Genomic DNA, 15,987 nt, shown 5'->3' with positions numbered 1-15,987 from the left:
TCCCCGAGCTGACAAGGTAAAATTCAGTCGTTCCCACTGTTCCCCGGGCGCCGAAGACGTGGATGTTGATTAAGATAGCCCCACGCACCTCTCAGATACAGAGGGGTTGGGTTAAATGTGGAAGACACATTTCAGTTGAAGGCATTCAGTTGTACAACTGACGAGGTATCCCCCCCAAATTATTCTGAAGATGAAGGAAGTAAAACTGATTGCCAGGCAATGATTGATTGTTAGATTGATGAACACTGACGCACAGGTTCATTTGAAAAGTTTATGAAGAGTGGGTTTCTCTAGAATAGGTGAACAGATAAATAGATGACATCATAAGTTTAGTATGAAATTCTGCACTGTTACTAACCATAATAATAATTCCCATTATTGATGTGGTCATAATGACAACCGAGAGCATCTGCTGTTTGAATAAATATTTAAAAGTCAATATATAATTTAAGATAATTTTATTCGTTTTTTAAAACACAATTACGACAAAGATAAATATAAGCACACTGTAGTAACAATCAACACAGCATTTACATTACAAACTATTTATAAAATGATTCAAAAAACATAAAAACTAAAAGATGACTCATAAAAATACATATTTTGACACCATAAAAGCAAAGTATGCAATAATCACAAGATTAGAAGTAAGCGAAAAAGTCAGTTCATTAAAACAATTTAACTACTATTCTACCAACTCTTTCAACCACGATTAGTGTGTTCTGTGTGAATCTTGGTCAATTAAAATTGCATATGCCAAAGAAGGTCAGAAAAACAGGGATGAAAACAATGCCATGAAGTACCCCAAACAAAATGACCAAGAACATGATCTTAAAGAAGGTTCTGAAGATGTAGCTCTCAGCAGCAGACAGCACCACCACTCCTAAAATAGTAGACACAGCTCCCTGTATGATGGGATACCCCAAGTGATAGACAGCATCTACAGCCTTCTTATTAGCAGTGACCTCTTTGCTAGAGACAAAAGCATAGGAAATGTGAGCAGAAAAATCCACTGAGAAACCAATGCAGATGACAAGATTGATCATGGATACAGAGTCTAGATTGACATCCCATAATGCCATGAAACCAGCAACACCCACTATGACAGAGGCAATAGCAAAGGTCACCCACAGAGAACATATGGGGTTGGGGATCAACATGAGGGAGATCACCAGCATGGCAAGAGTGGCGACTACAATGTTTTGGATGGTATTACTAACAATGACTGCATACTGGTCAAAGTATATGAAAGCTGGGTGGTAAACAACCAACTTTTCTGAACAACCATTAGCCGTCTCTCGAAGCTTATTCAACATGTTCTTTTCATCAACAGCTGTACTGACGTTGATTGTCTGAATAAACATTCGCGAGGCAATTATGACTTTGTTTGAAATATTCACATCTTGTCTGAAGTCTGATCGTTGTAAAAATGCAGGTAAACTATCCATGAAAATGGTTTTGTTATTTGGATTTATAACTTTCACATATTCATTAAGCCAAGAAAGAGTCATATCTTTAGCAACCAATGATCGACCATCCAACGTTAGACTCTCAAAACGTTCAAGACAAGTATGAAGACGCTTTCGAGCAGTTTGGTCCCAATATTGAAACTTACTGTCAGTCAGAACAACCATAACATTTGGACCATACTCTGAAAAGTATTGGTCCTCATTATCGTAATAGCTACCCACATATGAGCTATCAGCTGCTAGGTTTTTAAGGTCTATGCCTTCTTGTATTTGGAAGCAACCATAGATACTTGAGCCCAAATATCCAGCATAGAGCAGGATCACAAACACCTTGGTCCAAGTATTTGTTAGAAATGGCCCATAGTACATCTTAAAGAAGTTGTTAATGGGCATAACTTCCTCTTTTCCCGTTTCCTGGTCATAAGCTCCTCCTACACAGCAGATATTGTACTTTTCAGGACTATCCTCTGGTTCTGGAACCTTCATGCATGTCAGCCAGTGTCTGTTACCCTTTTCACGACTCCCATTCAATGCCATAAATGCACCAAAGAAGGTAATATTGTACAAGTAACAGAACAGGACAGCTGTGCCAGTATACATACAAAAGGATTGTACAGAACGAAAGGGAGTTAACAGACCAATATAGAAGGCCAGGGCATCAGTTAGTGTTGTGATGGTGATAGAGACAGCTGCCTCTTTGTATGTAGCTGCCATACGGTCCTCTACGTTGTCATGAACTTGAGTCTGCTGCCAGCAGGAAATCATGATGAACATGTCGTCAACACCAATTCCTGCGATCAACATAGAGTATATTGAACATCAGTAGATCATAGATCATTAGAGGGAATTGCCATTGTAATAAATATCACCAAACTTCATTAGTTACAATGTTACTACATGTTAATACAACGTTGTTAATACAGTTATTACTGTGTAGTTACATAGGTATAAGGGCAACTTAAGTGTTACCGTCTACGTAGTCTTGTGACTGACAAAAACATGGTAGTGGGTTGTTAAGATTACTATCTAAAGGAATCTGATAATAAACCTGACCCAGTATTAAGAAAGGAGCCGTTGCAACAGTCATGGCAAAGGGCATTCCACAGAGCAGCAACAACCCGAAACTGGACAGCACAGCTAGGCCTGCAGATAGAGCACCAAAGATGGCCACCCACACCTTGTTCCTCACACAGTCCAACCTGTAGATGAAAATATTCTTACTTTGTACGCAACATCACACGTAGAAATTATAAATAGTAAGTTAAATTAGTGTTTTAACATGGTGCACACATTTGCTGATTTTGATTCATTGAAAAGATGACACGTAAGACATCAAATTACCTCAAGCAAGATATAATTGAAAAACTTATGGCCAGGAAGTATGTGACGGAGAAGAGAGGAATCACAGATTTGGAGTTTTCCTTAAACTCCTCCTCTCTAGAATTAGATGTGAAGTGTGAAACTTGAATCTGCCGCTATAAAAACAAATGCAAGAACTGTGAGACTAAGTGAAAACTTTAGAGGGTTACATTAAGGAACAGATTATTTTACAAAACATTCATTTTTATATTTCAGTGAATATGAGCACTATAATTATATATGGCTCAAATGCGTAAAGCCACTTCTGTGCATATGGACAAAAATATTTTACCAAACCTGGCAGTATGCCCAGACAGTTCTGAATCTGTAAAATATAATAAACTGTACTTACCTTATTCAATTCATCTGACAAGTTGGAAAACACTTGAGTAAACCCATGTAGCCAATCATCATTTTCTGCCTCGTTGTTTTCTCTGAGAAAGTAGAAGAGTCGAACAGCCTTTGCACTAACGATGATACTTGAATTCAAAACTACTCCACCAAGTTCTGTCCCCAAAAAGATGGTGTTTGATGTTGAATTATGATAAGGAAAGGTCAAGTTTGCCTTCTTAATTGTACTAGCTGTGCCATTAATGATATCTAACAGGTCATTTGAAAAGCACCTGTTACCTTTCATGGCACAAAGTTTTTCATAGGTTTTTCCTTTTTGGCCTACCATCTCTCTAACAGTTCCATCTAAATATATGATCTCCTCAAATGCCTTCTCACTCAAGATATCGGATGACTTTGAAACAGCGATGAAAGACCCATAGCTCCCCTCGTTATACAGCCGCAAACGAGAGAACTCTGAATCATTCTGAGGAAAATGTTCTTTGACAAAATGTCTCTCCTGTTTTGCAGGCCCGTCCTTTGGAAAAACTGGTCCTCTATGCCATGCGCCTCTCTCTCTTCAAGGAAGTAAAATCCTGCCCCAAGCCCCGCAGAGATGAACAAAGGGACAAGTAGAAACCACCATGGATTTCTCCCAACAAAACCTCCAAGTTTATGAAACCAATTTGACACTGATTTTTCAATGCAGTCTGTGTGACACGAAGGCATGGTCACCGGTTAAGATTTAAAGAAGTTATTATCAAAATGTATTATTTTGTATGTATAGTCGAGAAAAAGACCTGTAAGGACCTTGCAATGAGCACAGGTGCTTCAAATGGAATCCCTCCCTAACTGGCAGCTATTTTGTGAGCTGCAACCTTAAAATACACATTCAAAAAGAGGAACTTGTCGTCATGGAAACATGTTCTAACTGTAAAGAGCACCTGTGAAAATGACCAGGCCAATCATTAACTATTAAACCTGATGTGTTACTGCTTATATCATTTGCTGTCATCTTCCATGGACTAGGCCTATAGTCTATGGCTATGTGAGCCATGAAAATAAGCTTTGTTGGTGCATGTCCCCAGTTGAAAAGGTAGGACTCAGGATGGGTTTACTAGGATGTTTATCAGGATGTTGGAATCTGCAGTACATACTAATGTGATCATGGATTCTTACGAACAGATAGTACCCATTTTCTGATGATCAGCATGAAACTTATTATCACGGGAAGTTGTGTCTTGTGTGTTTTAAAACCGGTAAAATGTATGACCATAGCGGAATGCACTGTTCCTCTGATGCATTATATTAAAGCAGTAAAACTCAAATTGGCTACCATGCAAGTCAGGTACTGGCAGATTGTCACCCTATCACCTCACCTTGAGTTTTCCATGCCCTCAGCAAATGTCTCTCTCCTCAGTACAAAATAGTACCACCCATATTATCACCAACACTACTAATGGTTCGTGGAGAATGGAATGATCAGCTAATTAGTAAGGACTCATTCGATCATTACAGTGACAGTTCTGGTTTCCTATCATTTTGACAAACTGTTTCAGTTTTTATGGTTCTTGACTACACCCCAAATATTTTAGTTTCTAAACGTAATTAACATATTCTATATCAGGAAAAGGAAAAATGGATCTCAGATAAGCTCTTTTGAACAAATGTGGCTGGATAATCCGTTTCTCAAACAAACGTAATTGTCATTTTACACTACCGTTCAAAAGTTTGGGGTCACTTAGAAATGTCCTTATTTTTTAAAGAAAAGTACATTTTTTGTCCAATAAAATAACATCAAATTGATTAGAAATACAGTGTAGACATTGTTAATGTTTTAAATTACTATTGTAGCTGGAAACGGCAGATTTTTAATGGAATATCTACATAGGCGTACAGAGGCCCATTGGCACATTGTGTTAGCTAAGTTCATAATTTTAAAATGCTAATTGATCATTAGAAAACCATTTTGCAATTATGTTAGCACTGCTGAAAACTGTTGTGTTGATTAAATAAGCAATAAAACTATTTAGACTAGTTGAGTATCTGGAGCATCAGCATTTGTGGGTTGGATTACAGGCTCAAAATGGCCAAACACAAGGACCTTTCTTCTGAAACTCATCAGTCTATTCTTGTTCTGAGAAATTAAGGCTATTCCATGCGAGACATTGCCAAGAAACTGAAGCTCTCGTACAACGCTGTGTACTACTCCTTTCACAGAACAGCGCAAACTGGCGCTAACCAGAATAGAAAAAGGAGTGGGAGGCCCTGGTGCACAACTGAGAAATTAGACAAGTACATTCGAGTGTCTAGTTTGAGAAACAGACGCCTCACAAGTCCTCAACTGGCAGCTTCATTAAATAGTACCCACAAAACAACAGTCTCAAAGCCAAGAGTGAAGAGGCGACTCTGGGATGCTGGTCTTCTAGGCAGAGTTGCAAAGAAAAAGCCATATCTCAGACTGGCCAATAAAAAGAAAAGGTTAAGATGGGAAAAATAACACAGACACTGGACAGAGGGACCCTGCCTAGAAGGCCAGCATCCTGGAGTCGCCTCTTCATTGTTGACGTTGAGACTGATGTTTTGCGGGTATTATTTAATGAAGCTGCCAGTATATATTCCATAAATGTATATATTCCATAAAATAATTTGCTGTTTCCAGCTACAATAGTCATTTACAACATTAGCAATGTCTACACTGTATTTTTGATCAATTTGCCTTTATTTTAATGGACTTTTCTTTCCAAAACAAGGACATTTGTAAGTGACCCCAAATTTTTGAACTGTAGTGTACATTTAAGTCATTTTTAGCAGACCCTCTTATAGAGCGACTTAGAGTAGAGTGTACTATTGTGAACGATGAGATGACTTTCCAGGAAAGGTTAAGAGTAATGAGGAACTGTATCTGAAAATGGAAAACCTGTGTGATAAAATCTGAATAATGTTACCAAACTACCAAAGAACTGTTTAACAAAATTAATAACTCATTCATCCCCTGGCTTTCATTGTGAGCAGTGATTGCACTTTGGTATTTCTGTGGAACTGAATCAGCATTTCCTTAGAGGGCTGCTATCAGTCCTTACGCATATAAATACAATAAAGGTGAGACAACGGGCCAAAGGAACAGGAGGCAAATCGAGCACCTTCTACCTGAGCTGAGTTTACACTTGAAGTTAAGGAACAAGCGCATGCATTTCAGTGTCCAGCTGGTGTGACAGACAGCCAGGATGGAGGAGGAAGAGGGAGCCATTGCAGTGGTTGGCATTGGATGCAGCTTCCCTGGAGGTTTGACAGTTAACCTTTTTTTTGTGATGATGAACCTTTTTTGCTAGTTCTCTCAAGTATTGTAATTAATTTCAGTTTATAATTTCAATCACTTTAAAGCTAGAATCTGCAGTAGAAACAATAACAAAGCGGCTGCCCTGCTTCTGTATTGGTGAAAAGCTGCGGGATGGGCCTGGAGAAATGTAACCACTCTCAAATTACAAGACATAGCTATGGATGCAAGGACTGACCATGATATTTAAAAATAATAGTTCAAAAAACTTTAACATCTTTAAAAAATATATGTATATATTTTATCTTTATTTATACAGGTTTTTTTCTCATTCTCTTTTCCAAGAGAGCTATAGCTATAATTTGTTATGTTTTATTTGTAGACAAGCTTTTGATGAAATTTGATTCAGAAACGATATACATTGTTATGAAAAACATTTTGTTAAAAAAAAATATATATATATATACATATATAGATTTGTTAAAACAATTCCAATGTATTTCCCATTCTGATACAACACATATTCAATTCCAGGTCAGGGGCTTGACAATTTCTGGAAGGTTCTTCTGGAAGGAAAGAACTGCGCATTGCCAATCCCTAACGAGAGGTTTAACAGTACATACTGGTATGATGCTGACAACAGCAAACCTGGAAAGTCTCACACCAGTAAAGCTGCTCTCATAGACGGGTTAGTATGACGTTTCCCTGACCCTCACCATTTTTTGTTGTTGCACTGCTACGGTTCCTCATAATTTAATAATCAAAGATGCTATACTACGGTATATTGTAGAATTATATTCCTGGTAATGTGTAGTTGACCAACAAATGCTCTTGTCCCTGAATTCCCAGCTTCTGATTGCATTTGTGGTATTGAATATTTTCCACTCTGGTTGACTGGTTAATGTTTTGATTCTTAGCTTTAACGAACTCGACCTGAGGTTTTTTGGTGTCACCGATGCTGAGGCCGACTACATGGACCCTCAGCAGAAACTCTTGCTGCACTGCACCTATAGGGCACTAGAGAATGCTGGGATGCCAATGGAGAAAGCTAGCGGAACTAGAACTGGAGTTTACCTAGGTAATATATTTCTTTACAGATAAGTGTGAAGTTGTGATTCGTGATACCATGATTGATACTAATATCACATTCAATTCTCTATGAAACTCTTTAGGACTAATGAACAGAGACTACGATCTCACAACTGCCCAGTACAATCCAGGCTTGACTAACCATTGGAGTGGCACTGGTAAAGCCATGAGTATTGCAGCCAACCGGATATCCTACACCTTCAACCTCACTGGTCCATCAGTTGCCATAGACAGCGCCTGCTCATCATCTCTTGTGGCTCTGCACTTTGCTTGTCAAGCCATAAAACAAGGTAAAACTCTTGTCAAATTGTGCGTAAAATAATTGCTTTACTATCATTCATAATTATGGGCTCCTGAGTGGCGCAGCATCTCAGTGCAAGAGGCGTCACTACAGTCCCTGGTTTCGAATCCGGTATTGATTGGGAGTTCCATAAGCAGCACACAATTGGCCCAGTGTTGGCCGGGGGTAGGCCGTCATTGTAAATAAGAATTTGTTCCTATCTGACTTGTCTAGTTAAATTATATATATATATATATTTTTTTTATATATATATTTTTTATAGATTGCTAGATTATTTTATATTGCTTCTTTTAATATGTAACCTAGATTTCATGCACACTACCCCTGTTACCTATGAATTGTGCCCAGAGGGACATTTCCAAAACAATAAAGCAAAAGTTAGAATCATATGTTTGACTATTAGCCCAGTTTCAGCTCCATGAAAAAGTGCCACCTGTAATTATATTTAAAAAAAATTGTCCTACCAGGTGACTGTGAAATGGCTCTCTGTGGCGGTGTCAGCTGTATCATAGAGCCACAAGTCTTTGTCGCTCTCAGCAAGGCAAAGATGATTTCCCCTGAAGGCACCAGCAAACCTTTCTCCAGCAGAGCAGATGGCTATGGCAGAGGAGAGGGCTGCGGGATTATTCTGCTGAAGACACTGAAACAAGTGAGTTCTTAACATTGATTTAGTTTTCACTCTTTGCAGTACAGTTCAAACATATTTAAACTGGCCAAACATTTAGAACAGTTGGCTATACAATGTGTCTGGAAGTATTTGATGCATTGACTTTCACTTTAACTTTGTCAAAACTTCTAGAATACGACTAACATATTAAATACACTGTATTTACCATCCCTTGTCACCCATTTGACTTAGACTGCAATAGACAAGCTCGTGTTTCTAATTGTATGACTTTACTTGACAGTTTTATTTGCAGATCTGCATGTACTGTACAATTTGACGCACCAAGAGCCATTTAGGGTGGAGCCCAACAGTTCCCTGCAGTAAAAGTTTGGCACAGACCCTGGCCTATAAAACATGTTACGTTGAACTTCTAATCTTTTACAGGCATTGAAAGACTTTGACCATGTATGGGGCATCATAAGCAAAACTGCAGTAAACCAAGATGGCCGCACAGTCTCTCCAATCACCAAGCCATCCATGGTCCAGCAAGAGGAGCTTCTCCGCAGCATCTATTCACAGTCTGACCTGTCCACTGTCCAGTACATAGAGGCTCATGGGACTGGAACTCCAGTGGGGGATCCCATAGAAGCAGGCAGCATCTCCAAAGTCATTGCCAAAGCCAGACCTCCAGGTTCAGAAACACTCTGCATCGGCTCTGTGAAAGGCAACATTGGACACACAGAATCTGCAGCTGGAGTGGCAGGTCTAATCAAGGTACTACTAATGATGAAGCATGAAACCATTGTCCCTTCACTGTTCTACTCTGAGGACAGTGCCAGTATAGACGCTAAAGCCTTAAACATAAAAGTTCCCACTAAAGCAGAAAAGTGGGGAAATGCAGGCTCGGTCGAACGGATTGCAGGGATCAATAATTTTGGTTTTGGAGGCACAAATGCCCACACAATTGTCAAACAGTACAACAACTCTCACACCCAAACAGCCAGGGTTGAAAGGTCTTATGAGTATTTTATCCTCTCAGCAGCCTCAGAAAAATCCCTTACCATGATGGTACAGGACACAGCTGAACAGATAAGTGGAAACAAAACAGTGGAACTCCAGGGTCTGTCATATACATCAGCCTGTAGAAGAAGCCACATGAAACATAAATACAGGAAGGCATTCACAACATCCTCTCTGGTTGATCTGAGAAACCAGCTGAAATCTGCTTTGAACAAAAAGATTGCCCCCTCCAAACTAGATCCAAAGTTAGTGTATGTTTTCTGTGGGAATGGTGTGGCCTACCAAGGCATGTGCAAGCAGCTCCTGAAACAGGAACCAGTGTTCAGAGAAAAGATCAAGGAGGTTGAGGCACTTTTTCAAATGTACCAAAGAATGTCCATCACAGAGAGACTGGAAAGTGCATCAGTTGATGACGACTTCTCAAAACCAGATGTTGTCCAGCCCCTCCTCTTTGCCATTCAGGTTGGCATTGCCAGTCTCTTCAAGCACTGGGGCATCAAACCAGATGCAATTCTTGGCCACTCTGTTGGAGAGGTTGCTGCTGCCCACTGCTCTGGTCTGCTGTCCCTTGAGGATGCAGTGAAGGTGATTTACTTCCGCAGTACTCTGCAGAATAAAGTCACAGGAGGGAAAATGCTTGTGGTCAGTAACATGGCCGTGTCAGAGGTCTTGAACCTCCTTCCCTCCTACTTAAATAAGGTTTGCCTGGCTGCCTCCAACAGCCCACAGTCCTGCACCCTTTCAGGTGATGCTGATGCTATAGACAGTCTGTATCAAAAGCTAAGCAGTTCAGTCAACAGTAAGAATTTGTTCCTCCATGTTCTGGATGTCCCTGCTGCATACCACAGCCAGATGATGGATCCCATCCTCTCTCAAATAGAGGACAGTATTGGCTCTTTACAGGTGAATCATGTTGAGACAGAATTGTTCTCCACAGTGACAGGAAAGGCAGTAGAGCAGCCAGACTTTAGCACAGGCAAATACTGGGCCAGGAACATTCGAGAGCCTGTTTCATTTGAACAGGCAGTGAGATCAGCAACCAAAGACAAGAAGAATGTGGTCTTTGTAGAGATAGGCCCTAGAAGGGCTCTACAAAGGAACATCCAGGAGACTCTGGGAAATGAGACACAAGTGCTCACGTCAGTGCAGCAAAATAAAGACCATGAGACAATGCTGGACACTGTGTCCAAACTGTTTGAGTTGGGGGTTCAGGTAGATTGGGACAAGTTCTACAGAGGTTGTGAGACATCCCCAACACCTACCCCAAGGTATCAGTTCGATTGTGTGAAGAAAGATGTCATCTTTGAGGCAGCACAGAAAGGTACATCGGGCAGTCATCCTGTGTTAACTCAGACAGGCAATGATGGAAAAACCTTCAGTTGTGATCTGACCTCAGCCTCAGTGGCTTACCTGCAGGACCATAGAAACAATGATGTTGCCATTGTCCCTGGTGCCCTCTACGCTGAGTTGGGTTTGGCTGCCTTCATGGCCAGTTCCAAATCAAAGGTGCCACTCAACATGCTGCAACTCAGTGTCAGTTTTCAGAGTCCATTTCTCATTGCACCAAATTCTCCTGAGATGAGTGTCAAACTGGATCACTTTGAAAACGAGACAACGTTTAAAATACAATCTCCTACAGCAACGTATGCATCAGGCAGCATATCATGCAAGCAAGGGAGGTTGGCTGAGGAACAGTACATCTCTCTAGACTCAGTTTACAAGCGATGCACATCAACTATGAGTACTGATTACTTTTATGATTACCTAAGTAAGAGAGGGTTTCAGTATGGTTCTGTTTTCAGAAACAGGGGAGATGTGCACTATGGTGCAGACTTGATGGAAGCCACCTCTGTTGTTACTGTCCCTGAAGAACTACTGCCTCAGTTGCATGATTTCTGCATTCACCCTGTAGTGCTAGACTACTTGCTACAACTGACTCCAATCACAATAGTGAATGCATTCATGGCAAGGCCTGGCTTCCCTGCAGAAATAGGCAGTTTGACTGTTCACGAACCCCTGCAGCCTGAAATGGTTCTTTATTTGAGAGCCGCAAATGTTGCAGCCGACCATTTCGAAGTATCTGGCTGTTTCACCGACAAAGCAGGTCGGGTCTTGGTTGAACTGAAGCATGTCATAGTCAAGTATCTTGGGAGCCAATCTAATGTTGTTGAAGAGTACTTCTTCCACAATGACTTCAGTGTTGTGTCTGATGACTACAAGCCCATTAATAAACCCAAGACATTGGTTTTCGCTGACCAGATGGGTGTATCTGAAGCCATGCAAAACAATTTGAGCTCACAGTCGCAATACATCTCTTTCACACATGCCAATGATCTCTTGAGCCGTGGATTCAAAGCACTGTTGTCAAAATTCAAAATCTCAGACTTGAAAAGCTTTGCAGAAATCTTGTTTGTGTGGAGCAATGACAATGTTACCTCCCACGAAACAGAGGCTATCCTGGAGAACATGGTAAACTGCTGTGAGATGTTCAGACAAATAGTCCTGGAACTGAAGGCTATGAAATTTCCAAATTCCATCAGAGCAATAACCTACCGGTCAGCAGAGAACACAGTGGACCGCATCAGCGCAGGCTTTGCCCTCTCAGGCATGACTAGATCATGTGCTGCAGAAATGTCAGATCTTTCCTTCCAGCTGATTGACATCAGCTCGGTCTCTACAGAGGACATCAGAGCTCTGTCTCAGGTTCTTGATTCATTCCCATGCAGCCAATACCCAGAATTGGTGGTGAAAGATGGACAGATTCTAAAACCTTACTTAGTGCACACTCCCACTGAAAGCAGTGACAACTCACAGGAAAATGTCCACTCTTTGAAGTCTGAGGAGTTCATCCTTCAGACTGCTAACCCATACAGCATGACTAGCTTGTCTGCCATTCCTTGTGATGTTGAGCATAAGAACATTGAGGAGAATTCAGTTGAGATTCAGCTCAGTAAGATTTGTGTTCATTCTTCTGACTACTTTCCGGTCAGTGTCTCTGACATGAACTATGGCCCGACAATGTACTGGAACAAACACACATCTCAGGACCACCAGCTTTTCGCTCTAGACTTCAGTGGCACTGTCACAGCTGTAGGGAAAGAGGTGAGCAAACTGAAAGTGGGGGAGCATGTAGTTTCATGTTATCCGACTGCTGCATCTTCTAAGATTGTGATTCCTGAAGCAGCGTGCTACAAGACAAAGAGGCTCACATTTCTGAAGGAGGCACCCTGTGTGTCCTACTTTGTACTTGCATGGGAAGTCTTGCATCGTGCATTACCCAAAGTCAAACAACAGAGGATGGGCATCATCTCATCCGTTCCTGACTCAAGTTTGACAAAGGTCTTAGCCCAAACTGCAACCAAATCAGGATGGAATAACATTGTTCTGCCACAGTTTAGTGATCAGCTTCAAAATGTGAACAAGCTTGATGCATTTGTCTTTTTACCTCCATTTGACAAATCTCAGTTTGAAAAAGCATGCAATGTTTCCGGTGTGAGACACATTGTTGCTGTATGTGAAAATGAGTGGCAATCCTCCATCTCACGAAATGGCTTCAGATGTGGCAATGACAATGTTCGCATTCAGACTGTTCAAATGTCTAGCGCATTGGAAAAGGGATCTATCAGAGCAGAGAAGTCTCACATTTACCGTTGGCTCAAATCAATGCATTTGGACAAGAAGTCTTTAGATTTCGAAACCACCATCTTTCAGAGAGTGTCATCCGGTAGCATTGACTTCCTGCCTGTTGAAGAGTCTGAATCATACTTCAGCTCAAAAACCCTGCCTTTTGTGGCACTGAGTAAAGATGATTCCGTAGGCACACTGTCCAACATTAAGTTGTTGCCTAAACCAAACCAGCTTTTCCAGAAAAACTCTGTATACATTGTCACAGGTGGTCTAACTGGACTAGGGTTTGAAACAGTGAAGTTTGTTGCACAGCGAGGAGGAGGGTATATTGTCATTCTTTCCAGAAGCAGTCCCTCGACCGACTTACAGCAGGAGATAAGTAACATTGAGAGTCAGTCTGGCGCCACAGTTGTCAGCTTGCAGTGTGATGTTTCAATCTCTGCACAAGTAGTGAATACCGTTATTGCGATTAAGGAACGTTTCCCCTCTTGTCCAATCAGAGGGGTCTTCCACAGCGCCGTCGTCCTGCATGATGGCCTGATTGAAAAACTTGACAAATCTCTCTATGAGAAAGTCCTGAAGCCCAAAGTGAATGGAGCTCTGAATCTGCATCACGCCACAAAACTCTGCAAGTTAGATTACTTTGTGTGTTACTCCTCCATCTCTGCCTTTATTGGCAATGCAGCACAAACAAACTATTGTGCAGCCAACTCCTTCTTGGACACATTCTGTCAGTACAGGCGAAACATTGGACTTGCAGGACAGTCCATCAGCTGGGGAGCTTTGAACCTTGGTCTCTTGCTGGACAAAGACCATTTCCAAAGATTTCTGGCGGCAAAGGGGATGATGGTCATGGGGGTAGCAGAAATCCATGAGAGCCTAGAACAATGCCTTCTGCTGAACAGACCACAACAAGTTGTCTGCAAGTTCAGTTTCAAAAACCTGATGCGTCATGTTCTTGCTCATAATGCCTCCCTAAACATACGTTTAGGCGCACTGGTGGATGAGGGGATAACAAAAGAAAAAGGGGAAGTTGCAGGATATGACCAAACTACCGTGTCCATGTCACCAAGTGAATACGTCAAGTCGGTGCTCAGGGAAACGCTTGGTGTTGAGAATGATGAGCTGAATGACGATTCTTCTCTCACCGCATTAGGCATAGACTCAATGCTAGCCATGACTTTGCAGAATCTTCTCTTTCAAGACAGGGGTGTAAATGTTCCCCTGGTTAAATTACTGGACCCCAACAGCACACTGTCTACTTTGGTAGCAATGCTAAAAGAGGGTGCAAACCAGGAATCTGAGCTTGGTGATGAACTTGCCTTGGATCTGATGGAAAAGAATGAGGAGGAAAGTTACATGTCTACTGTACTTTAGAGATCAATCAAATTTGATTATTCAATCAAATGAGATTATTCAATCAAATGTGAATTATTTAAAGCCCCCATGCAGTCTTTATGATTACATTTTTTGAATCACTGTATGTCTAATATATCACTGTGTGTGTTTGTTTCATGACAATTAATATTGTTTTAATCATTGATTTCCCTGATCCTCCTTTTGCCATTGAAATTCCCAGTCAGATAGTGTAGGCGTGTTGATACAAATGTAAATATATTTACATACACAGCCCTGATTGACAGATAGGGTCGTCTAGACTGCTTACCCCTTCAAAGTAGGAGAATACATATGCAAATCAAATATGACTGGTCATTGGTAGGAATAATCCGATCAGATTGTGATGTCATGCTATGGGCCAAAAACTTCATCCCACCTGAACAGGCTGGAATTAACCCCCCCCACAATTTAAAAAAAAATCTGAACTAAAAGGGCATTATGACAATATCAGTGTTATTTCGACCTCTTAGTGTGAAAAAATATATACATTTTTGCCTGCACTGCCCAGTCAGCACTCTTTCATTGCATTCAGTTTACCTTGATTTGGTCTTGATGTTTAGCCATACAGAAGGCTAACCTTAGAAATGTTCATATTATTTGAATGATTAGATATCAATACTGCATACATTGTTACTTGAATAAAAATGATTTATGGAAAACTGGTGCAATATAATATGGGATATTTACAAGAGAAGACAAGTGTTCAAAATACTTCTGCGAAACAAAATTACTATATCAGGCTGAATTATTTTCACTCTTTTTCTTTCATGGTAAAACGTTGACAATCTTTCAAATATATATTTTAAATTTTTGACAAAATACATATGTATTATCCTGACATTATCAACTTTTGTTATGTTTTGATTATAGTTTAATCTGCCATTTTTATTTCAACCTTTCTGAGTATCATAGTCAATGTTAGAAAATTGTTCATCTCATGCTATTCTTGTTCATTCTGGTTGTGTTCAATAATCTATGTAGTGTGCAGCAGGTGGAGTAGCAATGAAATATCAGTCAAATATTACAAAACTAAAGATTGGAATGTTGAAAATGGAGCAGAGGTTTAGTGATCTGGAAAATATCTATGTTCATGTCTTTAATAAACAATTAAACAGAAATATTGCAAATTGTCCTGATCTGATCACTTTTATAATTTACTGTATCCAACTAAATAAAAATGACAGAAAGGAAACACACACTTACAATCATCCTGGTAGATAGATATTTTAATGCTCTATCATAATAGAAAAATAGACCACATTTAACAAGGAAATGACATGATGCTAAAGGCAGCCCTTTGTAATTGTACGTGTTTAGAAAAATTATAGCATCATTTTAGAAAACTGTTTTAGTTAGAATGTTGTTTTTTTAAACGTAGAAAATATTATTTGAAAGCCACTATACAGTGGAAATTCATTATGAAATCTGAAGTAGATAAATACCCCTAAAGGGGAAGTCTGTATTTGAAACAGTAACAAAGCGACAATCCTGCCACTGATTTAGTAAAGAG

General features: G+C 40.2%; 2 protein-coding genes across 2 annotated transcripts; one reads left to right on the top strand and one right to left on the bottom strand.

Moving 5' to 3' along the window:
- Positions 1-447: 447 nt before the first annotated feature.
- Positions 448-3,844, bottom strand: LOC124039160 (patched domain-containing protein 3-like). Its single transcript, XM_046355060.1, has 4 exons — positions 3,181-3,844; positions 2,811-2,944; positions 2,523-2,668; positions 448-2,260 (listed from the first exon to the last, which is right to left on the bottom strand). The coding sequence occupies exons 1-4, from the start codon at positions 3,505-3,507 to the stop codon at positions 738-740; spliced, it is 2,130 nt and encodes a 709-aa protein (XP_046211016.1). The 5' UTR covers positions 3,508-3,844; the 3' UTR covers positions 448-737.
- Positions 3,845-6,270: 2,426 nt separating this feature from the next.
- LOC124039687 (probable polyketide synthase 1) lies at positions 6,271-15,595 on the top strand. The gene is made up of 6 exons (XM_046355916.1): positions 6,271-6,443; positions 6,970-7,123; positions 7,353-7,513; positions 7,608-7,814; positions 8,293-8,474; positions 8,877-15,595. The coding sequence occupies exons 1-6, from the start codon at positions 6,386-6,388 to the stop codon at positions 14,454-14,456; spliced, it is 6,342 nt and encodes a 2,113-aa protein (XP_046211872.1). The 5' UTR covers positions 6,271-6,385; the 3' UTR covers positions 14,457-15,595.
- The last annotated feature ends 392 nt before the right edge of the window (positions 15,596-15,987 follow it).

This window comes from Oncorhynchus gorbuscha, linkage group LG07 (assembly GCF_021184085.1).
Source record: "Oncorhynchus gorbuscha isolate QuinsamMale2020 ecotype Even-year linkage group LG07, OgorEven_v1.0, whole genome shotgun sequence".
NCBI classification, from domain to species: Eukaryota; Metazoa; Chordata; class Actinopteri; order Salmoniformes; family Salmonidae; genus Oncorhynchus; species Oncorhynchus gorbuscha.
The sequence above is the reverse complement of the archived record's forward strand: the minus strand, read 5'-3'. Positions and strand labels throughout refer to the sequence as shown.